A 27,941-nucleotide genomic window follows, 5' to 3' on the forward strand; every position below is an offset into this window, starting at 1 on the left:
TTTTCTTGGTGTCTTTTACTCTTTCTTTCTTTTCTTTTTTACCTTTTTTTCTGGTGTCTTTTACTCTTTCTTTTCTTTTCTTTTTTACCTTTTTTTCTTGGTGTCTTTTACTCTTTCTTTTCTTTTCTTTTTTACCTTTTTTTCTTGGTGTCTTTTACTCTTTCTTTCTTTTCTTTTTTTTACCTTTTTTTCTGCTTCTTATTCATGCCATTCTTTTTATATCCTTATCTTCTTACATTTTTTCTTCCCTTCAACTTCCTCTCTCTTTCATCTTCTCCTCCCCTTCTTCGATTTCTGTACTTTTTCTTCTTCGTATTTTTTCTGCATCTTTTCTTCTCCTCCTCCTCCTCTTTTTTTATCTTCCTTTCCTTTATCTTATTCACCTTCTTCGTCTTCTCCTTATCTTATTCTATCTTGTTGTTGTTGTTGTTGTTGTTGTTGTTCTTCTTCTTCTTCTTCTTCTTCTTCTTCTTGATATCTTTCTTTCTCCCCTTTCCCTGTCTTTCTCCTAGTCTCCTCTCCTTCTTTTGTTGTTGTTCTTGTTGTTGTTGTTCTTCTTCTTCTTCTTCTTCTTCTTCTTCTTCTCGATATCTTTCTTTCTCCCCTATCCCTGTCTTTCTTCTAGTCTCCTCTCCTTCTTTTGTTGTTGTTGTTTCTTCTTCTTCGTCTTCTTCTTCTTCTTCTTCTTCTTCTTCTTCTTCTTCTTCTTCTTCTTCTTCTTCTTCTTCGTCTTCTTCTTCTCTAACATCCCTTCCACCTCCAAAGACAAGACAATAAACAAATGAAATCAAACCAGCACAATCAACAAATCCCATCATTAATTAATCGAACAATTCCTTTAATCAAACATCTATTTTCCATTCTTTTCCATTCGATTTCCATTCTCTATATTTTTCTTCGATTCTAAACTCATTTCAATTCTATTTATTCATAATAACGACGTTTATCCACCATCACCTTCCCCACCCTCACCGAATTTCACGCTCAGCTGAGCAGACGAAACTTTTAACCAAGATTAGAAAAAAGAACAAACAAGACGGTACCCACTTTATTCCAAGTTCATCATAGCGAACAAAAAATACGCATTCCAAATATCAGAAGGTCCAATGCAATTTTCACCACACAAAAGAGCTCTCCAATAAAAAGAGATTAAAAAAGGACGAGTACAATGTTTGTTCACGTAATGGTGTCTCGAACAACAATGGCCGACTACGAATTTAATGAACGATTTTATTTTTCTTTTCTTGCGGTCGATGACATTTTGTAGGAGACGTATTTTTACTAAAGACGCTGGACTGAGCACAATCAGATTAAAGTGTAGAACACACACACGCACACACACATGCATGCACATACATACATATATGTGTATATATATATATATATATATATATATATATATTCATAAATACATATATATATATGCATGCATGTATAGATATATATATATATGTATATATATATATATATATTCATAAATACATATATATATATGCATGTATATATATATATATACATATATATGCATGTAGATATATATTTATAAATACGTACAAACACATATATGCGTGTTTGTATATACATATATATGTATATATATATATATATATATATATATATATGTATACAAACACAAACACCCACACATACACACACACGTACACACACGCCCACATATATATACACACACGCGTACGCGTACACACATTTTATTAGCATTCTATAAGAAACTTAAGTAAATGAATAAGAAAAAGCGTACATTTCATGAGAATATAAATATAATAGTACAATGCCGGAGATAAAAAAAAACAAAAAAAACAAGACAGAAATGTATAAAATAGGCAGATCGTCTACTACTACTACTACTACTACTACTACTACTACTACTACTACTACTAATAATAATAATAATAATAATAATAATAATAATAATAATAATAATAATTAAACTTAAGATTAAAATTGAGATTAAAATAAAACTCCTGAATAAAAAAGGATGAAAAAAAGTACAATATTTGTTCACGTAATGGCGTCTCAAACAATAATGGCCGACTACGAATTTAATGAACGGTTTTATTTTTTGTAATTTTCTTGCGGTCGATAACATTCTATAGAAGATGTATTCTTACGGAAGATACTGAACTGAGCATGATCAGATTTAATATATATATATATATATATATATATATATATATATATATATATATATATATATATATGTACACACACACACATATACGCGCGCGCGCACACACATATATATTAGACATTAAGAGGAGATAGATATATATAAATACCCGTTCACATACAAAGCTAAAACCCAGAATTAGATGAAATCGAGCAATTGCATCGACAACGGACAACGCTAGACCCCCAAGTGGGTTTCGATGTACTGCATCTCATCAGTGTTGTATAGGACGCGTTACTTGTCACACAGTAGAATGTAGAAATAGATAAAAATATAAAATTAAAATCGAGGCATAGCCAATAGATTGCGCCGTAGCCCATACGGTTAGGTCGTCAGTATTGCATACTTCATGCGTGCGACGATATGGGTTCGCGGAACACGTCACTGACGAGATGCAGTACATGAAGAAAGTGCTCAATACTGTTGTAGAGCAAACATGCGTTTTATTTTTTATTACCGTATTTTTCTGTTAAGTTACATTATTGTTTCGCCTACACGTCCGTTTTTTCGCCGTCATGTAGCTTCCTCAGACTTTTACAGAAATGTCCGTTTCATTCCACCATAAACGAACATTTCTGTAAAAATCTGAGGAAGCTACATGACGACCAAAAAACGATCGTGTAGCCGAAACAATAATGTAACTTAACAGAAAAATACGGTAATAAAAATAAAACGCATATATATATATATATATATATATATATATATATATATATATATATATATATATATATATATATATATATATATATATATATATATATATCAATTGAGATATATACAGTTAATTAGGGCGACTGAGTATGTTAAGTATCCGAACCCAGAACCATACAGTCTGATCGGATGCGCTTACCTCGGCTGAAATATTGTGCTATTTTATTAGTTATGTTTTTATATACTTGTTTTATTATTTTATATTTTTATTTTTCAGATGAACGGTTTTATTTTTTTTATTTTTTATTTTTTGTAATTTTGTTGTAAAATAATGTTAACGTGTTTCTGGCGATTTTTTTACGATGATTTTTCTTCAGAAATTTTGTGGTAAGAAATGATTTGGACCATTGTGCTTGAAACGAGCATCAGTTTTTGAGTGGCATAAGATTGAGGATTCGTGGAAGGCAAGGTGAGGGACGATGAGAGGTGTGGGAGGAGTAAGGAAGTCAGAACACCAGAGTTGATTGGTCAGATAAAGAATTTCATAGATAAGGACGGCCATATGTCTACAGAGACAATAAGTACACAGTTTGATGTTAGTGTGAGAACTGTACACACAATTATTCGTTAGGAATTGAAGATGCGGAAGATTTGCACAAAGTTTGTCCCAAGGATGCTCAGAGAAGATCCCTTTATTGTCACAGACTATTTGACCAAAATTGGCATAAAGACAGTTTCTCACCTTTTCTATAGTTCCTTTTGTGACTTTTCCTTATTCCCTAAGCTCAAGGAAAGCCTTAGAAGCTATCGTTATGAGATAATTTAGATGAAAAGAGGCTCTGATGAAGGTCATTGACACGCTCACACAAGAGAACTTCCATGATGATTTTTAAGAAGTTGTTAGAACGGTCCAACAAGTGTACTGCAACCAGAGGAGATTACTTCATAAAAGGACTAAATTTTCATGCGTGTATTACAATAAAAATGTCCATACGAAAATAAGTATTCTACTTCATATAAGTTCAAATGACATGCTTTGGGGAAAAGTATGGCGACAGGTTTCCCTCTCACTAACTGAAAAAAAAAAAGAATTCAGAAATTTTACATATGTAATTCTTGCGGCTGTTTTCCTCGATTCATTCTTGACTTGATGTAAACAGAAATTGTCTACCACTTTTGCTAACATATTCGACGCTAGGCGGCGCTTTATTAATATTACTATTTGAAAAGTCTACTAAAGAATAGAATCGACAGTTTTTTTTTAGAGGGCCGGGGGGGTGCAAAGGAACGCGTGAAAAGATATTTGTTGAAAATTGGAGAATGCGTTTATTTTGAGGAAAATAGCAAGCGAATCACAAACTGCAAATTAACAGCAACAAATTCCAATAATAAATTTTAACAGTAGTATTATATATTTAATAAAACACAGTCAAATAAAAAAAAACCTGAAATCAATATAATTATTATTAACATTTGCATTTAATAAAAAAGAAAATAAATATCGCAAATTCACAACTTATCTGCTGAAAGCATCCATCTTTAATGCATAACTATTAAGGATCGTCTCTCTGCGTTCAACAAGATTTAACAAAAAAAAAACGTCGTAACGTGCCATCGTTTGGCAGTTGGACTATTATGTCGTTTTAAGGGATACTGTTACATAGTGTTATCATTGAAGTTATCAGTAGGGTTATCATAGAGGGCCACCAAATTGACGTTTGGTGTATAACATAAAAGGGGAGGACCATAATTGTATTTGTTGTCATGGAATGATTATTATTAGAATGAAAGGAAATTATGCGTGTCATAAAAGAATTCCGTGTGCGTATGATCGTCTAGTTTCATATGCGGTTGTGTGTGTTCATCTCTAATTGTTCATATGCTTTTGTGATTGTGTGTGTTACATGCATTTTCTTCGACATACCTTACTTCATGTGTCGTCGATGTTGATCCATCTGGAATTCATCTTCTCTTGGAGGGAGACTGGTACCTGTTAGACGAAGATTTATCACTCCAAGACGATGAATTGGTTTTATAGTTTTTTATTTACCTTCCAGATGTCGACACAGAATATGGAAGTGAATCTTGCTTGCTTTGAACACGTCAGCGTCCCCCACCCCCAGTGAAGGGGAGGGAACAGCTATTAAGCCGTCCGTCTTCTTCAAAGTCCAAATCCAGTCTCACTCATCTAGCCAACCTGACCACGTCACTCATTCATACGTAATCTGGTCAGCTGACACTCGGTTCTGGTAAACGTGTCTACACTCCACGTTTACTCACCTCTCTCTCTCTCTCTCTCTCTCTCTCAATCCATTCTGTAACAATACGAGGTACATCAATGATCTTCCAAATCACATCCTAAGATCATTCGTAGACAATTATGCTAATGACACTACCATCTATGGCAACACTTCAAAGGCCATCAGCGATCAAGTTTTCTCTGATTCTCTCTCCTCTGATATCGAGCAAGTAATACAATGGGGAAAGAGGTGACTGGTTAATTTTAATGCATCTAAACCCAAGCTTCTATCTTTACATCATCAACGCTCTGATCCCCGTCTGGGATCAATTAAAATGAATGGCTCTCGTCTTGGGGCGACTCAATGTTTGACAAGCTTCTTGGTCTGACCTTTACTGTTGATCTTGGAACATGTACATTAAATCCGTTGCCAAGGTTGTTGGAAAAATTGTGGGATCATTCTACCGCTCCTGTAGATATCTCACTGCTGATGCAATTCTCTACCTGTATAACAGCCAGGTACGGCCAACAATGGAGTACTGTTGCCACATCTGGGCAGGGGCTGCTAGAAGCATCTTATCCTGCCTTTATAGAGTTCAAAATAGACTTTGTAGCTTAGTGGAGATGCCTTTTTCTCTTCCCTGCAATCTCTTTCCCACAGAAAAGATGTTGCGAGCCTGTCGCTGCTTTATCGTTATTTTCATGGCAAGTGCTCGTCTGAGCTCCAATCTATGATCCCTCTCGTCAAACCTTCTTGAAAAACACTCCTCTATTTGAAAACACTATCAATAATTTCCCCCATTCTTTATCTGTGCCTAAACCTAAACATAGATTCCATGAACAAAGCCTCATTCTTAGAACTGCACGCCTGTGGAACTCTGTTCGTTTCCCTGCTTTCTAGCTGATTACAATATGGTTGATTTCAAGTCCAATGTAAACAAGTTCTTGATGAGCCGTTCCCCTTAAGTAATCCAATTTACCAAATTTCCACTACTAACGATTACTACGATATTGTCTCATTGACTGCTGCACACTTATTAACTTCGAATGGACTCCGGGCTTTGATAAGTGGTGACTCCTTTGTGAAAAAAAAAAAGAAAAGAAAAAAGTTTGGAAACTTACTGAAGGCATTTCGTATATTAATTATAATCTAGAAATGATTATAAGTCAAGGAATTAGCGTCATAAGATAAAATCGTATTGCGTTAATCATTTCAAAATATTATTAATGGTTTAATAAGCAATGTTATTAAGTTTAAGTCGTTGGGTTTGGATGTAGATAGCTTGGATTATTTTCAGAGTGCATTATTTTAGTGCTGTTAATCAGGATTTTTCTTTAATCGGAGTTGGAATGTTATGTTTTTTGTAAAAGTTGATAACTTGATGCATTGTGAGGCTGCAGGATAGAGTAGTGGTCGTAAAACTAATGTAGCTATTAGTTTTAATGTTATTATGGGAGCTACTGCGTTTACAACTTTGGTTTTTCATTTCTATTTCGTACTAACTGGCCTCCCGGCGTTGCCCGATCGTACAATACGCTTAAACATATTTTAATTGATGCAGATTGCGTATGTATTATTATAGAGTCAATCCTCTATTGATTATTATATATTGCAAGGAATAATTTACCCAGTGCATTAATTCACAATATATATATATATATATATATATATATATATATATATATATATATATATATATATATATATATATATAAATAATAATGATAATGTCGTTTATCAAATTCCATCTGTGTTTGTTTACAATATCACGTCAGCTGATATTTGGGCTTGACGATGAATGCCCTGAAAAAGTCACTTCTGATTAATGTTTAGTTTTAAAATATGCAAACAAAGAAATGATTTGCAGCGATTTTAAATGGTGCTTCTTTTATCATAAATTAAACTTATTAATAAGAAAAATTAAAATAAAATAGTGAGGTACACCAGGGCTTGAACAGGGGATCATCCGATCGGTAGTCGAATGATATACCACTAAGCTATATCTCCAGGTTATAATAAATCTGTTATGTTTTTTTAAAGAAATGATTTGCTGAAAGTTTATGATCTTCTTTGGCCGGTGTAACGTAAAACATTCCCCTGTAAAAAATATTCTTTTATATCTATAAGAGAGAAAACCTATTTTTAAGAGCGGATTTTTTCGATTTTCGACACTTATCGGATAAATTTCTGTACAAAACATATCTAAGAACACTGCCAGATATATAAATTAGCTTTGTGTGAAATTTGTAAAAGATAGGCTCAGCCGTTTCGGAAACTATGAGGAAGGAACTCACAAACACACACAAAGTGACTTTTTATAGATGTAGATTTGTTTGTGTCGGATTTTGCTGCAACATCCAGTGCCTGTGTGTGAATAAAAGACACTGATTAGGAAATTAATTAATTCGGCTTCTTTTGCGAAAACATTTTCCTTAATTTGCTGTCAAAAACTGATGGTAAATATTTTCAAACATTCGTTTTGTTTTCATTGTTTTTTTTTTTTTTTTGTTTTTTTTTTTGTTTTTTTTTGTGTGTGTTTTTTCCCCCGGTTTTTTCTTTCGTATTTTTTTCCTGTATATTTTTCATCCATTTTTTTTTTATTTATTTATAAGTTTCGTTCGCTTTCTTAGAAGGTGACGGCCATTAACAGCGCAGGAACCTGCACTCAATTTCAAACAGAGCCCTCTATTTATATAATACACGGGATAGCATACTCACTCCATAATCCCCACTCCTTTAATGAACAAAAAAAGTCCCCCAAATAAATGAAAATCTTTATGATGCACGTACTTATGACGAAAAGAAAATATCATACACCAAAAATATCACATAAAATACTTTTATTTTCATAAAGAAAATCATTTTCAAAATATTAATGGGAATTCGTAGGCATTACTATGATGTACAATGCTGCGTTTCAGCTTTATTTTTGAAGAGTGTTTCACTGGCAGTAACCAGTGATGAATTTTAGCTTTTTTTTTCTTTTTTCAAAGTACCTCATCCTATGTTAATGAATGGCTATCTGAAATCTTGCAAGTTTTAATTATTTGGAATTATCTCCCTTGTCCTGTAAAATAGTGTTAAAAAACTGTCGTTTAAGCATCAAATTTGATTAAAAAAGTAAAACTACTTGATCAATTAACGAGTAGAAGTCTTAAGTAATTCACATTTGTATTATTAGTATTATGAAAAGAGACAGACCCCAGTAAGTATGAAAGCAAACTAGATAAGTTTTAAAATGATATTTGGAAAAGGTTAGAATCGAACCCAGTAAGACAAGTTTAAAAGAAGAATACATATTGAAATCCTAGGAATGCAGATAAAAAGGGACAGACTTTTTTGTAAAGAATCATTGAGAAGAAATTACATGTTTATCCTTTGAGATTCCTACCGAATAGTTGGTTGGTTGGTCGTTTTGTTTTACGGCATATCAACCCGTTTCGGGTTATTTAATGCCGAATCCAAAGATTTTGAAGAAAAAATTTTTAGTAGACTATATTTGTTGTTTTCAAGTCTGTTTTATTTAACCCATAGTTGGGACCCTAACAGGTACTACCACTCCGGGTTAGAGTGGACCTGGGAGCAACGGTAATTAAAGGGTGGCTCCACACTCCCCAAAGCCCGCAAGCTGGGGCCTCACCACTGGATATAGTTTAAGGTCATATCCAGGACCCCGATTGAAGGACTTTTACCCTCTGCAGGGGGGGGGGCAGTCGGTGTATTCTAATGCCCCACCGACAGGGCCTCCTACCAAATAGATAGTATTTTCTGTTAAATCATCTACTTCACTTTCTATTGCTATTTTCCATTGCTGACAATGTGTGTGTGCGTGTGTGCAGTCAGCACCAACCCTATTCAGGGTTTAACCGGCTTCCTCTGAAGGAGGAAGTTTCATGGGAGTATGAAATTCACAAGCGGTCCCCAGTCGCATGTATATTCCTGTTAGGGGAGAAGACGACGTTAGGTTTTTGCAGGGAGGTATCCTCCTTTATACAGCACCTGGACTTCCCAAATTAGTCACCCATTTTAGTAATGATCAGGCTCAACGTTGCTTAACTTCGGTGATCTGACGGGAACCGGTGTGTCAGCATGATTATGCTGACAATGTTCTGAATTAATTACTTTGTTAAAGTTTTTTGGCGTATAATCCATGGACTTGATAATCTTCCAAATTGTGGATCGCAAAAAAAAAATCGGGTCGTCGTCTTTTTGGGTAACATTCTGATAAATTTTCGACTTTAACATCAGCATCATTATTATTAATACTCTTGTCTTCGTCAACGGCGACTTTATTTTCGTTATTTGTTTTATGAATTTGAGGAAATTTTAATTCATTCTCTTCATATGATGGATTTTTATTTTTGAAATTAAACATATTTGTGAATTTTACACATCGGGTTCTTTTAATTTTAATTTTGTCTAGAAAAAATATTAAGTAGGCTGGGTTGTTTTTATCGTACACAAGGAATATACCTCGGCCAGTTTTCATATTTAATTTGCTTTTCTTATCTTTGTTATGAAAAGGGACAGACCCCAGTAAGAAAGCAAACTAAATAACTTTAGAAAATGATGTTTGGAAAAGGTTAGACTCGAACCCAGTAAGAAAAGTTAAAAAAGAATACATATTGAAATCCTAGAAATACAGAAGGATTGCCATTGTTCTCGTAAATATTATTCATGTCAGAGATAAATATTTAATTTATGAACGCAGTCGATTGTTCATTCTTTTAGAAATAACTGAATATTAAATATGTCAGTTAAAAGAATGGACAATACGAGTTTAGAAATAATAATTAACAATAAGGTTAGATATTGAACAATTAAAATTGGGAATTCTTTGTTTGTCAAAAGTGTTTGGACATACATAGGTAAAATCAACGTGAATAAATTTCACGTGACCAAGTATGCTTTATCTGTAAATATTTATTTCGCTATGATAACATTTTGTTTTTACAAATATTATAACGATCATAAAAATCAGCGACTAGCACATCCTTCTACATTGCCCTACCAATATCTAACATACCTAAAGAAGGTCGGATGTCACATTGGCGAAACGTTGTGAGATTAACACTCGAGATGAAAACAGTAGTCGGGATAATCCAAATAATCCAAATTATCAGTCCTTATCTAAAAAAAAAATCATAAACTTTTTTTATGTATTAAGGATTTTGATAAAGTTATTTTTATCCAAATTTTTCATTTGTGCCGCTTTTTTCTTATTCTTCAATTTTCTCCATTTTACTGCTGCCATTTTTACCGTGGCATTTTTTATCTGAATTTGATATATATATGATGTCAAAACATCGTTAAACTCATGACTCACACAGCAGCCGCCGATAGCGTAGTGGTTAGGAGCCTTGACTGTCGTACAGACGGTCGGGTTTCAATCCTGGCCTGAGGTAGTTGCCTGTGTAGCCGCACTGATGAGCTGTGAAACAGTACTGTATGCTCCTCATCTTTTTACCTAAATCTGATTATATATATATATATATATATATATATATATATATATATATATATATATATATATATATATGTCTCGGGAGTAGAGTGAAAAGCACATCTTATTTTTCTTTTATTAATATTATTGGAATTTACGAGATTTCCTTGGATTTTACTTGTACAAATGGAAATTCTTTAAACTTTTTTGAAGTTTTACATTTGGATTTTACCGTCACTGGATTTTTTATCTTCCACCAGACTATCCATTCATGTGTAATCACCTTTTTCTTCATCATATTCCCTCTGCTTCATTTTTTTGTTTTCAAGTAAGATCTTTTACTTGTTGTTTCATCAAATACTTTTGCATGCAAAATGTGTGTGTGTGTGTGTGTGTGTGTGTGTGTGTGTGTGTGTGTGTGTGTGTGTGTGTGTGTGTGTGTGTGTGTGTGTAGAATGTTTTCGTTTTTTTTGTAAAGGCGGCGAATTTTAAATTGACAACTGTATTTTCTTTAATTGCAGATTTGGTAACTATCGTCCAATCAAATTATACGTGTCTTTTCCAAGCTCGATCTAAAGTCCACATCACTTTAAGTGACCTCAATGTAAGATTACATCAGACTTCAGAGATCAATGTATTTTTAAATTATTGTTTGTGTTCGAACATTCTTTTCTATTAAAACATCTGAACAAAAATCATTTTCTCTGTAAATATTTATTTTGTTATGATAACATGTGCCGTCTTTTTTATTCTTCAATTTTTTACCATTTTACTGGTGCCATTTTAACCATGGCATTTTTACCTAAATATGAAACACTAGTGTCTGTAGGTATTTAATTATTATAGTAAAAAAATAATTATGACAGCCCCTTTAAGAAATTCGTTTCTTATCGTTGAGCACTTTCCGTTGAATTAAAAGTCGGTCAATTTAGCTCTTATGCGTAGATCATCGTATAACGATTTGATCACTGTCTGTCTGACGTAATGAACATTTAAATTAAAATGTTTAAAATTCAACGCTATTTCACACGGTTAATAGTAGCCGAATGGATACGGCCTCCGCTAATCGAGCCAGAGATGTCTCGTGTTGCGGGGTTCGAATCGTTCGACTGGTAGTAATCGTGATACCCTGCACTGAAGAATCCCGAAAGGATGAAACACTAGTGTCTGTAGGTATTTAATTATTATAGTAAAAAAATAATTATATATATATATATATATATATATATATATATATATATATATATGCGTGTCAAAACACACTTTATTTCCTTTTGACGGATTGATTGTTGCTATTTTTTCTGATGAGTTAAGGGCAAAATAGATTCACTGATTGATATAATAATTAAGTGATTGATTTTGCGGTACGAAACAGATACTGTCAAGAATCGTAAATGTCAACTGAATTAAGGAAATAAATTATAAGATGGTCAACATCATGAATTTTGGAATATAGTCTTTTGTCATTTATTCACTGTGCGTGTGTGTGTGTGGGGGGTTCTTTTGTAGAGGCGGCGAATTTTTAATTGACAACTGCATTGTCTTTAATTGCATATTTGGAAACTATCGATTATTTTAAGTTAAGCTTGGTTTGGCAATTCATCAGTAATAGACTGAAACCCGAGAAGTGTTTGCAAATTGTGTAAATTTATTTTCTTTACATTTGAATAATTTCACGAAATGGACCTGTCAAACAGCTATCTAGTCTGTGCGATTTAATCCCATTAGATTATTTTCGTATTCTTCACCCTAGTAGGCACGTCCCTGTTATCCGTTGCAGTCCAGCGATGCATTTGGAGGGCGCGGGCAATGCTCATGCTGTCATAACTTGGATCGGCAGAGAGCATGAGTTGAACAGCGGCACAGATCCGATCTCGTTCGTTGAACATTGTATCCCTTTCGAAGGCTCCTATCGCTCTTGGGATTTGTATACAACTGATTAACTAGTAGATAGTCTGCAAAAAAAAAAAAAAAAAAAAAAGAACTGGTTTTTATCAAACGGAAATTGAATTATGTCGTCTTTTCTATGGCGAACATTTTGCCGTTCCATCCTATAAAATCGAAATCAAAACATTTAGCGTCCCAGCCGCATCCGCTACCGTTGGAGCTATCCTGACAGATAGACAAGTAAATTATAAAATTAAATCACTTTCTTTTTTTTTTTTTTTTTTTTTTTTTTTACCCCAAACAAGGCACATTGTCACTTTGGTGTAGGGAGCTACTATCAGGGGAAACATCTACTGGGGTACTATGTAGGGATTAGGGCAGCGAGATGTTGGTTCACGTTGCACTTGAACTTATGCATGTCAGTACAGTTGGGGAAGCAGTGACCTGGAATGGAATTCCAAAGTCTAGCAGTTCTGGGGAAGAAACTACTGGAGTAGAAAGATCTTTTACATCTAGGGATCTCTACAGTGTGGGGGTGGGATTTTGCAGCTTGTCGGGTCTGTCGAGGGTGTTCACGTCGTGGGGGCACAAGTGCTTGCAGTTCTTCAGAGCATTCGCCATTATAATACTTGTAGAACAGGCAGAGGGATGCAACGTTTCGACGATGGGACAGAGGCTGACGCTTAGATGCCAGTTTAGGGCCTATCAGATTTGCGACTCTCTTTTGAACCCTGTCAAGGAGCGAGAGACTAATAGCCGATGCACCAGTCCAAATATGACAGCAATACTCCATACATGGGCGAATAGTGGCCTTATAGAGGTACAGGATACTTTCGGGTTTTTCGAAGTTTTCTAGCACGGTAGAGAGAGCTCACCTTCCTCGCAGCGACCCTGGCAATGCCCTCGATGTAATTGTTCCAACTCATGTTTCCTGTGAACGTTAGGCCAAGGAGATTGAGAGACATACTTTTAGTTATGACTAATTTGCACATGTACAAAAGTAATGGTGAATCGGAATATATATTTGCATTTTCACTTGCTGACTTTGTACGTGTGATTCACCCATCCAAACAAAGATTTTACTCATTATAAACCATAGTTAGTGTATGATTACTATTTCTAATTAATTTCAGTGTCATGTGACCAGTAGTTTAAGAGTTTATCGGTTAAATTTATATGTATATATATATATATATATATATATATATATATATATATATATATATATATATATATATAGGGCGCATTTTTTTATATGGCATATTTCATTAAATAAACGTTTTTTGTCTATTAAATTAATCAGAGTCGAAGGAAGGAGTACGAGTCAAACGGATCTTTCAGTCTGTTTGTAAAGTTGTTAATTTCAATAGTTTTGCAACCGTTTTAGGATGTTATTAATTTTAACCAATGGAAAAGAAAAAGGAAATATAATTAACCAATTTTAACCAATGGAAAAAAAGGATAAATAATTAACTAATGAAACCCCCCTCCCCCCCCCAAAAAAAACCGACACTTTATAAATTGTTCAAAACCAGTAAGATTAATTTATCCCTGACGATGAATCCTGAAGGATTGGAAAGTACTCGGACTTATAATAAATATGGTGATTACATCAGCCAGTTCCCGCCAGAAGTGAAGACTTATTCGGAAGTTGGAAGGAATCGAAAATAGAATTAATAGACAAAAAAAAAACTTAATGAAATATGCCATATATATATATATATATATATATATATATATATATATATATATATATATATATGTATGTGTGTGTGTGTGTGTGTGTATATATATATATATATATATATATATATATATATATATATATATATATATATATATATATATATAAAATGAAAATTACAATTGAATTTACCAAAATGATCCAAGATGGTAAAATTTAAGTAAATTATAAGTATTAAAAAATTAATATTTATAAAATTATCTCAGCCAGATGTAAAAGTTCTATAAAACCAAATAGAAAATAGAGCTTATAATACGAGCAAACAGTTAATAAAATATGTAAAAAAACACTTTGAAATGAGTTAAAAACATATTTAATCTGAAAAGGAAACACTACATAAATGCATAGTCCTTAATCCGCAGAGTTTCGGAGAAATACTTTCCTTCTCATCAGAGGGTAGGAATTAGAAAAATGCGGGATTGGATTTTGCATGCAGAAGTATTTGATGAAACAACAAGTAAGTCAAAGTTCTTACTTGAAAACAAAATAAGTTAAGCAGAGGGAATATGGTAAAGAAAAAGGTGATTACACACGAATGGATAGTCTGGTGGAAGATAAAAAATCCAGTGACGGTAAAATCCACATGTAAAACTTCAAAAAAGTTAAAAGAATTTCCATTTGTACAAGTAAAATCCAAGGAGATCTCGTAAACGGAAGAAGATGGTCCATAATAATCCAAAGGCAGAAATCCATGGAATAATTCACAAAAATGTGTACAAGGAAAAAAAGAAAAGATTCCAATATTAATAAAAGAAAAATAAGATGTGCTTTTCACTCTACTTCCGACACACACACACACACACACACACACACACACACACACACATATATATGTGTATATATATATATATATATGTATATATGTGTAAATATGTATATATGTATATATATATATATATATATATATATATATATATATATCGGAAGTAGAGTGAATATATATATATATACATTATTATTATCATTATCATTATATTATTACGCTTATCGCTCCGTCCGTTATCATGGTGTGCATCCCTAAAAAAAGAAAATGGAATAATCCAAAAAGTGGAATATATTCCAAACAAACCTTGTCACCCTTGAAATATTAAAAAAATTGGTGTCGCTGTTGAGGCAAAACTAATGAAATGATTTGCCTTTCTTGGCCTTTTGGCTAAGATCAAAATGTAGTATCTGTTCTTCAGGTGCTACATTTCAATTTCTTCTCTCTCAGTGGAAGAGAAATTCTTTACGACTAAGACAATTTTTTCTCCACATTAAAAAACAACCCTGGTGTCTAAATCTGTCCCGTGGGGAGGCATTGTGAATAGGTACTATGTTTAATGTAACAAAGTTTTAATATTAAAAAAGTAACTGGAAAAAGTTATTTCTGATTTAATTACAAAATGCCCTGGAAATGTCACTTCTGATTAATTATAAAATGCCCTGGAAAATGTCCGTTCTGATTATTATTTTTTGTTTACTTGCCTCTCCACAAGGACGGAATTGGACATGAGGTCGGTTATAAATTTAAGGGGAAACCAGCTCCCCAAAAGAGGCACCCTGGTAAATAACAAAAATAAAAATTGTATCAGTAATGAAGGATTTCTCCTCCATTAACCAAGACCAAACAAAGGGGAATTTAAGTCACTGGAATGCTGAAACTGATACTACACTCAGAAATTCATGTTGCAGCAATGGTTGCCTAATCTCTAACCGTGTTAACGTTTTTATGTATTACTTTTGAAAAGCTACTGAAACAGTTTATGATTTAAACATTACTTTTTTCAAGTATATTTAAGCAGTGGGTTACGGGATATGAAGTCAGTCCCGGAAATTACTCAAACCGTTTACGATTTAAACATTACTTTATTTCATGTATATTTTTAACAGTGGGGTGGGAGATATTAAATCAGTTCCTTAAAATGGGTGAAACCATTTATGCATTACACATTACTTTATTTAATGCATATTTTTAACATTGGGGTGGGAAATATGAAGTCGGTTCCGGAAATGGCTGCAACCATTTACGTTTTGGACATTACTTTATTTAATGTATATTTTTAACAGTAGGATGGGAGATAAGAAGTCGGTCCCGGAAATGGCTGAAAAAGTTTACGATTTATACATTACTTTATTTCATATATATCTTCAACAGTGGGTTGGGGATTATAAGTCAGTTCCAGAAATGGCTGAAACAGTTTACTATTTGAACATTACATTATTTCATGTATATTTTTAACAGTGGGTTTGGGATATAAAGTCGGTCCCGGAAATGGCTGAAACAGTTTACTATTTAGACATTACATTATTTCATGTATATTTTTAGCAGTAGGTTGGGGATATAAAGTCAGTCCCGGAAATGGCTGAAACAGTTTACGCTTAAAACATTACTTTATTTAATGTATATTTTCAACAGTGGGGTGGTGGATATGAAGTCAGTCCCAGGATTGAGTGAGATGTGCTAATATATACTATCAGAAAGCGTCGCCCAGTATTGAATGAAATAGGTGGGTATTTTGCTACTATATAGTAGCAAAATAGCCAGCGTCGCCCGGGATCGAATGAGATAGGTGAACAATATATATTAGCAGAATATGCGGTGTCACCTGGGATTGGATAAGATAGGTGAAACATATATACTATGAAAATACCCAGAATTGATTGATTTGTTTGTAATGAAATTATCAGCCCAGGCAATGTATCAAAGTTATCATTTAAGTAAGGGGAAGCGACATAGTGGGTTAAAGTTATGAAAATTATTGTCGAAATTAGTAACATATCCTAGAATTATAAAAAATGCTGAAATGTGAGTTACTTGATTGGTATGTTTGTAATGATATAATAAGCCCAGACAATATATCATATATTATATAAGTAGAAGGGAGAGGCATAATGTGGGGTTTTAATTATAAAAATTATTGTCGAAATTAGTAACATATCCAGGATTATGAAAAAAGATTAAATGTGTGTTAATCGATTGTGTGTTCATAATAAAATAATCAGCCCAGAAATATATCAAAGTAATTATGTTAGTAAGAGAGGGCGATAAGGATTGTTTAAATTATGAAAAATAATTGTCGAAATTAGTAACATATCCAAGAATTATGAAAAATATAATATGTTATTTAATGCATTAGTGTGTTTGCAATGAAATAATCAGACCAGACAATATATCAAAGTTGTTATTTTAGTAAGTGGGGCGATGATATGGGTTAAAATGATAAAAAATTATTGTCGACATTAGTAACATATCCAAGAATTATGAAAAATGACAAAATGTGAGTTAATTGGTTGGTGTGTTTGAAATGAAATAATAATCCCAGATAATATATCAAAGTTATTATTTTAGTAGTGGTGGTTGATAATGTGGGTTAAAATATTAAAAATAATTATCGAAATGAGTAACATATCCAAGAATTATGAAAAATGATGAAGTGTAAGTTAATTGAGAGGTGTGTTTTTTTATGAAATAATCAGCCCAGACAATATATCAAAGTAATTTTTTAGTAAGAGAGGGCGACGATGATGGTTTAAATTATAAAAAGTTATTGTCGAAATTAGTAACATATCCAAGAATTACGAAAAATGACAAAACGTGATTTAATTGATTGGTGTGTTTATAATAAAATAATCAGCCTAGACAGTATATCAAAGATTATATAAGTAAAGGGGAAGGAGGTAAGGAGGGCTTAAATTATGAAACATTATTGTCGAAATTAGTAACATATCCAAAAATTACGAAAAAATTATGAAATATTAGTTAATTGATGTGTATGTTTGTAAGGAAATAATCAGCCTAGACAATATATCAAAGTTATTATTTAGTAAAGAGGGAAGGGCGAAAATGTGGTTAAAATAATGAAAAATGATTGTCGAAATAAGTAACATATCCAAGAATTATGAAAAATAATTAAATGTGATTTCATGCATTAGTGTGTTTGTAATAAAATAAGCCCAGACAATGTTTCAAAGTTATTATTTTATTAAGGAGGGGGCGATAATGTGGGTATAAATTATGAAAAATGATTGTCGAAATTAGTAACATACTCAAGAATTATGAAAAATGATGAAATGGAGGTTAATTGATTAGTGTTTGTAATGAAATAATCAGCCCAGCAAATGTATCAAAGTTATTATTTTAGTAAGGTTGGGCGACAACGTTGGTTTAAACTATATAAAAAATATTGTTGAAATTAGTACCATATCCAAGAATTTCGAAAAATGATGAAATGTGAGTTGATTGATGTGTGTGTTTGTAATGAAATAATCAGCCTAGAAAATATATCAACGTTATTATTTTAGTAAGGTGTCCGATATGGTGAGTTTAAATGATGAAAATTATTGTCAAAATTAGTACCATATCCAAGAATTATTAAAAATGATGAAATGTGAGTTAGCTGATAGTTATGTTTTTTTAAAATAAAATTATCAGCCAATACAATATATAAAATTTAATATTTTAGTAAAGGGAGGGGCGATAATGTGGGTTGAAATTATGAAAAAGTATTGTCGAACATAGTAACATATTCAATAATTATGAAAAATAATAAAATGTGAGTTAATTGACCGGTGTGTTTGTAATGAAATAATCAGCCCAGGAAATATACCAAAGCTATTATTTTAGTAAGGGGGCGATACAGTTTTAATAAAAAAGTAGAATAATATGATTGTGCCTCATTCATGCTGAACAGAACGCTCACAGCATGCCCAGTAACAATATATCACATATGAAAAATGCTGCTGTGGAATTTCCACAGGTCCCGCTAGTTATTATTATTATCATTTCGAGGGTAAATAGTTACATATAGTCGCTACAAAAAGTCATCTGTTTCAGTCAATAAGACTTCGTTAGGCGAGCTTGCACTATTCGACGCTATAGAAAAACAGTAAATGAAGGTGTCTTTTCTTTTTTTTTCTATAGCGTCTAATGGTTCAGGGTCGCCTGACGAAGTCTTATTGACTAAAACAGATAGCTGTTTGTAGCGACCATATGTAACTCGAATACATAATAAAAATACTTTGCTGTTGTTATCAAGCACTATCTAGCAACCTTGTTGTACTCATTAGTCCCTATTTTTATCATCTCAAACCTGAATTATATATATATATATATATATATATATATATATATATATATATATATATATATATATATATATATATATGCGTGTGTTAGCGTTATTTTTCTGAATAGTAAAAATACTCTTATTCATCTTCACTTTTAAATTTTTTATTGTTTCTTTTCTGTATTTTATCCTGTTTATTTTTATTTTTTGCCTGTTGATTTCTTTTTCAGTCGATATTTATTTATTTTAATTATTTTTTTTGTCTCTGACAACTAATTGGCTCGCCTTTATTTATCTTTCTTCCCACTTTCCAGAGTCTGATGCGACCAAACGGGCCGGCGCCATTGTCTAAACAAAATTAACCGGAAAACCCGATTCGCCAACGAGTTGAAATGTCCACCATTTTGTTTTTTGGTTGTCTTTTTCTACGCAGATCAAGATGGACGAAGGATGCCATCTTTAATTGAATAAATAAATAAATAAACGTTGAAAAAACAACATTCCTCTAATTTGTAAGCTTATGTTTTTTTTTTCTCATCGGACGATTTCTTTTTATTCCTTTTTGTTTTTAATTTTTTTTTTTTTTCTCGCTCAGGTCGCGTTTACTTAACCCAGGCAGACACGTTTGCTTATTGCCACGTAATGGCTTCGATTTCGACTTGTAATTTAGATACTGACATAGCACACGCATGCATACTAACACTGAAACAACACACCTACGCTTACAACACACACACGCCCGCGCACGCGCGTGCGCGGATATGCACACCTACTCATAAAAATACAAATATCTGTACATATTCGAAAATAATCGACTCAGACCTCTTCCAAAAATCTCCGACTCCTGGTATTCTTATAAATTTGATTCTGACTCCTTTCTAGTCACCTCGACTCCGATTCCAAGACCCCTCGACTCTAACTCATTCGAAAAGTCCTCAACTGTGAAACATATCATAACCTGATTACCGTCATCCGCCCAGTATTCACCGAGCTCGCGCCGGCGCTTGTGGGAAAACCATGTTTCCAGTTCTAGACCCGTATCTGGGCGGCGTTTGAGGCCGCAGGCGGCTAGTAGTTTTTTTTTTTTTACATCGACAAGATAAGTATTTAACGAATGCATTATCGGCCATTTTTGATCAAATATAAAGGACAGCATATTTAAGTGTCAGCTCTACTACATAATCAAATTACCTGAATTGATTTTTCAATGAAATTTTTTTTTTAAATAAAGCTGTAGTGTTGTTTTCTTTATGATGGCAAATTTCCAACCTGTAAATAAATATAAAGTGAAAACTTTATTAGCTATTACGTTTATGATGTAAGTACGTTAAACAACGATTAACCTGGGCAGTACTTGATTGGTCAAGTTGGAAATAATTATATATATATATATATATATATATATATATATATATATATATATATATATACTAGCAGAAGTACCCATCGTTGACTGGGTTCAAAAACAGCCTGCAGAAAATGGACTGTGATTGATGAAAGCATGATAGGTTATGAAAAGGAGAGGATTGTAAAGAGATAGGTTTTGATACTCAAAAGTTTTACCCTAAGCAAAATATGATGAAAGTAGAGCATTCTGTGTTAACAATTTAAGAGAGTTCCGTCAACGTAAGGAATATTTATAAACATATTTTAATATTTTCCGTTATTTTGTGCTACAGGAATATTCGATTATGGCATGTGTAGTTTATATAAAAATTCATTTAAATAAGTTATCGCCTCAAATTTCGTTTTAATTCCGGTTCGCTGAAATTATTTCAAGTAAAGTGCACTAAAAACTATTTCAAAACAACAAAAAACATGAACTGAACTTTTATTGACTATGGTAACATTTATTTCTTGTATATTTATTTTTTCGGGGAGTAGTTTGTTGGCTTTTCTGCTAAACACTCTTACTAAATAATATCGACGAAATATCGAAAAACAAAGAAACAAAAACAGTTTTGAAAAATAATAAAGCTTTACTTACTTTAGTAAAATAATCCGAAACGGCAAAATGGGATATTAAAAAAGTAAACACGTAATTACTTTAGTTTTTTAAAGCAAAGAATCGATATAAATATGAATAAGAAGAAAATGGCGCCCTTTTCAAGCAGAACAGCTTCGTTTCAGTTTTACAGTATTGAACGGTGTAGTATTGCGCCGTCGGATTTAGGGTTGTACTATTGTAATGTAAAGAACACGCAGAAAGAGTTGTAATCAACTGAATTCCTTCTAGTACACTGACAAAAAAAGCTTAAACAGATATATAAATAAAAATAAAAAGGTTATGTAAATGTTTTTAAAAAGACACGTAATCACGTGAGCAGGATTTTTTCCTTCTTCTGACACGATAACAAGTAACGTTCTTATTTTTTATTATTTATCTATTTATCTATTTTCGAAAGAGTGGCACGTGCAAGTGGAGAAGGAAAAAAACAGAGTTATGCAAAATTTGTGTCGAGAATTGTCTAAAGTTCCGACTTTTTTTTTTTGCCTCTCACTTTAATGAATTTATGAGGTGAATTTATTCAACTCAAAAAAATATATAAAAGCTAACGTGAATTAAGATTAAAGTTAAGGTGTTATTGTGGACCCCCACCCCTTTTAAAGAACCTTGTTAAACTTTGTGACATATTTATATTCTATGGAGGTCAGGTGCGAACGAACACCAAATAATTTTATTATACCATATTTCTTCAAACTGAAACATAATTATCAAAGTATACTTACGCAAATAGATATGAAAAGTCTTTGTTAAAGTTTGTGTCATATTTCCATGGAGGCCAGGCGCGAACGCAGACCCCACAATTTTATTATACCATCCCTATTTAAGTTGAAACATACTTATCAAAGTATTCTTATGTACATCTATATAAAAAACACTTGTAAACGTTTTTTTTATTTTTTATTTCCATACTTTGTGGACCAGGCACGAATGCAGACGCCACAATTTTTATGAACCACCGTTCTGCAGGATGAAACATACCCATTCCTAATCCTCGATACATCTTCTATCATCATATGTAATCAGTTTTTTTAAAATAGTCAAGCATATAGGAGCCTATTCGTGACCACACACACACACACACACACACGCGCGCGCGCGCGCACACACACACACACACACGCGCACACACACACACACGCGCACACACACACACACACGTTCAGCTTTATATTATTTAGACGTAGCTCACAGAGGTGATATTATCCGAGCTATCGAAAGATTCAATATGACTCTAAATCAAATCAGAATTCCAGACCGCATCGACCGCCCCATGGGTAACCAAGGGTCGCTACTTGGTGTGCCGGCATTGACCACAGCTATCGACAAGTTTACTACAGCACTAAAACCTAGGCTAGCAAAATGTAGACATACCATCAAAATATCCACCTTTAATGTACGGACACTTCAACCCACATGTCAAATATCAGAACTTGTTGCTTCATCCAAAGAACACAATATCGATATTGTGTGTATTCAAGAGCACTGTCTCTTCCACAAAGACATGGACATAAAGTACCATGAAATTGGTAACAGTTGGACAGTAGTATCAACGTCAGCATGGAAAAATTCGACAAATAGTACCATTGGGGGAATAGGACTTCTGCTTAGCCCTCGAGCATTGAAATCATTGAACAGTGCTGAGAAGATAACACAAAGGATAATTCTTGCTACCTTCAGTGGTAATCCTGCTACTACTGTTATTTGTTGCTACAACCCTACCAACGTCAGTGACAAGCAAGAGATCCTGAATTTCTACGATGAACTCTCAGCAATAGTGCGCTCAATCCCCAAACATAATTTATTGGTTATTGGGGGTGACATGAATGCACATATAGGACGGGAAGACAACAAGCATAAGTTTTCTTTCCATGATGGAACAAACCGAAATGGAGAGTATCTATCAACTTTTCTCCTTGAAAACAACCTACAATGCATGAATACCCGTTTTCAGAAAAGACCCGTTAAGCTCTGGACCCATCAATACACAAATAGAGACAAGGCATAACTGGACTATCTTTTTATGAATAAGAAGTGGATCAATAGCTGTCATAACTGCGAAGCTTATAGCAGTTTCTATGGTGTGTCTACTGATCATAGGATTGTAACCTCCAAGTTGAAGTTAAGCCTACGAGCGAACAAAACTAAAAAATCATCTAGACAACCCTACAACTGGTCAACGTTATCACACGACAATCAGGTCAGAGATTCATCTACGAACTGCGAAACAGATTTGATGCTTTACAAGCACAAGAGCAGGAACCAACTGCTAATACGACCTATGAAAACTTCGTTAGATCGCATCAAGAAGCAGCAAAGAAGTGTATACCTCTGAAGCCCAAGGTAAAGCGAAAAGTACCGTGAGAAAATGACAAAATAATATTAAAACGAGAAAAGTTAAAAAAAAAAAACATAATCAAAAAGCAACATAAATACCCCACTCGACAGAATACAAAATACAGGAAGCAGGCGCTTCAAGAGCTTAGTATGATGTACCTATCAGAATAACAGAAGTATGTTCAAGAACAAATAGATCGAATCCAAAATGCAGCAGATAACAAACAATCCTATCTGGCTTGGCAAGTAGTAAATGAGATATCTGGGCGCAAACAACCTGCCAAAGCTAAGTTAAAGGAAAACACCCCGGAAAATGCATGTTCGAAATGGAAAGCACATTTTGAAAAGCTACTCGGAAACAAACCAGAAGTGACAGACCAACCAATTCAGCCGATTGTTGTACAGGAACTCGATATTGAGAAGAGTGATTTTACAATGGAGGAACTTCTAAATGTACTAAAGAAGACCAAGAATCGTAGAGCTGTAGGGTTAGATAACATACCTCCTGAAGTATGGAAGACAGGTGGTTTCAATGACATCCTTCTTAATTCATGCAATTCTGTATATAATCAAAAAATTAAGTTAATATATGGAGGGAAGGATGCATACTTCCCTTCCCCAAGAAGGGTGACCTAAGCATACCAAGCAACTAAAGAGGAATAACACTCAGTCCAATTGCAGCAAAAATCTACAATGCCATGCTTCTCAACCGTATCCAACAAAGATCGAAGAAGTGCTCAGGAAGAACCAAAATGGATGTAGAAAGAATCGCTCTGCTACCAGTCAAATACTTACTGTTAGGAGACTGATTGAAGGAGTCAAAGCAAAAAAAAAACATTGAGGCAGTCATGATCTTTGTAGATTTCTCCAAAGCATTCGACTCCGTACATAGAGGAAAAATAGCCAGCATATTAAAAGCATATGGCATTCCAAATGAAGTCATTAATGCTATCATGATGCTATATGAGCACACTCGAGCAATGGTTAGGTCCCCAGATGGGGACACTGAATTTTTCGACATCCGCACTGGGGTTCTACAAGGAGATACTCTTGCCCCTTTTCTTTCCATTGTCTGTCTTTACTTTGTACTTCACACCTCTGTTGATATACACAACATGCTAGGCTTCACCCTAAATGAATCCAGAAATAGACGTCATCAATCAGCACACATAACTGATGCATATTACGCAGACGATATTGCTTTGTTCGCGAACAACACTGTTTATGCGCAAACACTGTTACGTCAGCTAGAAAAGTCTGCAAATGACATTGGTCTCCACATAAATGCGGATAAGACAAAGTTTATGACTTTCAATGTGAAGAGAGAGATCAGGGCTTTGGTTGGATCAATACTGAAAGAAGTTGCTGAGTTTACGTATCTGGGCAGCAACATAGTTTCCACCGGAAACTATGTTGCTGCCCAGATATCGGAATTCGCATCTCAAAAGCATAGACTGTATTGGATGGGCTACATTCAGTATGGACTTCGAGACTGGCTGACAAACTGAAAAGGCAGTTCTTCAGGTAGAGTCTGTCCTTGTTTACGGTGCTACAAACTGGACACTCACTAAAAGATTAGAAAGAGAACGAGGCGGCACATACACCCGTATGCTAAGAACAATATTAAATATATCTTGGCAAAATCATCCCACGAAGCAGCAACTTTATGGCAACCTACCTGTCGTATCTAATACCATCAGAGAAAGACGCCTACGATTTACCGGGTCATAGTCTGAGGAGCAAGCATGAATTGGTGAGTGATGTATTGCTATGAACTCCACGACACGGACGCGCAAGCAGAGGACGACCTAGATCCACGTACATCCAACAAATAGCACACGACGCCAACTGTGAACCTGAAGATCTGAGGCAACTGATGGAAAACAGGAAACTCTGGAGAGGAAGAGTCACATTGGTCCGGGCAAGGAGCTCGTCATGATGATGATGATGATGATGATGATGATGATGATATATATATATCGGCTATCTATCTATCTATCTATCTATATATCTATCTATCTATATATATATATATATATATATATATAGCTGATATATATATATATATATATATATATATATATATATATATATAAAATATATATATATATATATATATATAAAATATATATATATATATTTCTGTAGAAATATATTCTCTTATGATATATACCACTCCTTATTTAAGAAGCTGAATGTAATTACAGAGCAATATAGAGAATAAATAAAGAAAAACTATATTCCAGAATACATGATGTTGACTATCTCATAATTCATTCCTTTAATTCAGTTAACTTTTACATTTCTTGACAGTATCTGTTTCGTAGCGCAAAATCAATCAATTATTATATCCATCAATGAATCTATTTTGCCCTTAACTCATCAGAAGAAATAGTAACCATCAATCCGTCAAAAGAAAATGAAGTGTTATTTGACACGATTAGAATCTGAAAATTGGAAGAGAAGCTGTATATACCTTTAATATGTCTCCATTACGCTATTTTTAATTTTGCGCTACGAAACAGATACTGTCAAGAAATGTAAAAATCAACTCAATCAATGGAAATAATTATAAGATGGTCAACATTATGAATTTTGGACTATAGTTTTTTGTCATTTATTCTCTCTCTCTCTCTCTCTATTTCTCTCTCTCTCTCTCTCTCTCTCTCTCTCTCTCTCTCTCTCTCTATATATATATATATATATATATATATATATATATATATATATATTTATTTATTTATATATATATATATATATATATATAAATATATATATATATATCGGATATATATATTTATAAGCGATAAAAATAAACAGTATAATTAATCTATGGTTTGTGGTTAAGGCACCGGACTGTGTTAAACATGGTCTGAGGTTCGATCCCTAGAAACAGCTAAACTACGCTAACGAGATGTAACGACCTCGAAACACGCGTGTACGTATATTACTGTTTTAAAAATAATAAATAAATAAAAATCTTATATATGGCATTGGACAGGCTATTTCCCTAGTAGAGTTTGCAATTAAAGGATACTCTAACTTAACTTCTAAATCTGACCCCCAAGATCGCCATGGGCATGGAATATGTGCCTATATTAAAGATAGCTTTCCATGTGGTAGGGACATCTCCAGGGAAGATCCTAACTTACCCTATATGTGCTTCCGGGTTGCTTTAGCTCACACTACGGCATTTTTATTTACTCTTTATCGCCCCCACAACAGCGGAGTTACTATCTTTAAAAGCATATCTGAGAAAATTGACCAAGTCCTATCTGCTTATCCTTCAGCTAACATTCACAACGTCGAATGGTTGACCCACTCAAACAAGACCGACGATGAGGGGAGGTTCTGTCATGATTTCTCCATTGCCTATGACCTCACTCAGATTGTTCAGGAACCCACCCGTGTGCTCGACAATGACGGCCAGTATGCGAGCCTACTAGACCTTTTTCTCACAACTTGCTCTGAACTATGTTCAGTTTCTGTTCTGTCGCCTCTTGGATCTTCCGACCACTCTGTTGTATCAATTAAGATAAAAATGAAATGTAATAAGTCCCCAGACGTACCTCTCCATCGTACAGTATATCGATACACTAAGGCTGACTGGAATAGCTTCCGTACATTTATAACTGATCTACCTCTGCATTCCATATTTAAAAAGGATGTGTCCTCTATAGTATTAGACCTGACGGAATGGTTAATTGTAGGTATTGATCGTTTCATACCCTCGAAAAAGTTTCAGCAAAAACCTAACAGCCAGCCATGGTTCTCTCCAGAATGTGCTGCTGCCATTGCGCACAGAAATCACTTTTTCCACTGCTTCAAACGTAATAGATGTATGGAAACTAATACCGCTTTCAGGACTGCCAGCAACCATTGTAAGAAAGTAATAAAGAGCGCAAGATGGTTGTATGCTCAATCTGTTAAGTCCAAAGTAGCTGAGCAGCGGCTTGATTCCCATCAGTTTTGGCAAATAGCAAACAGAATTCTGAACAGAAGCGTGTGCTCCATCCCAACTATCATCAATGGACCTGAGGTAATCTCGTCAGCATCAGACAAAGCCAAACTCTTTGTCAAGAACTTTGCAGCTAATTCTACCCTTTGCGATCAAGGCCGCCAACCCCCAATATTTCCTCCTGTATCTGAAAACACACTATGTGATATACGTATATCTGTACGTGATGTTGCCAAGCTAATCAAAAACCTTGATTCCAGTAAAGCAACTGGCCCGGACGGTATTCCAATTATAGTACTCAAAAAACTTCAACCTGAACTAGCGCCCATACTTACAAAACTATTTAAACGTTGTCTTAAGGAGAATAGTTTCCCATCTCCCTGGAAAATTTCATCAGTATGCCCTGTATTTAAGAATTCAGGTGATCGCTCATCCCC

At 33.9% G+C, this 27,941-nt stretch overlaps 1 protein-coding gene and 1 pseudogene across 1 annotated transcript in view; both read left to right on the forward strand.

Annotated features, from left to right (window-relative positions):
• Positions 1–11,223, forward strand: part of LOC145268823 (uncharacterized) — a 212,281-nt gene extending 201,058 nt beyond the window's left edge. The window contains exon 19 of the mRNA XM_080124466.1: positions 11,047–11,223. Coding sequence (XP_079980592.1) covers positions 11,047–11,055 — 9 coding nt within the window. The 3' untranslated portion in view covers positions 11,056–11,223. The remainder of the gene's footprint in view (positions 1–11,046) is intronic.
• A 4,065-nt stretch (positions 11,224–15,288) lies between these two features.
• LOC145268922 (U2 spliceosomal RNA) lies at positions 15,289–15,404 on the forward strand (annotated as a pseudogene).
• Positions 15,405–27,941: the final 12,537 nt, after the last annotated feature.

Source organism: Euprymna scolopes, chromosome 44, assembly GCF_053919585.1.
Source record: "Euprymna scolopes isolate OS-2025 chromosome 44, ASM5391958v1, whole genome shotgun sequence".
Taxonomy (NCBI): Eukaryota; Metazoa; Mollusca; class Cephalopoda; order Sepiida; family Sepiolidae; genus Euprymna; species Euprymna scolopes.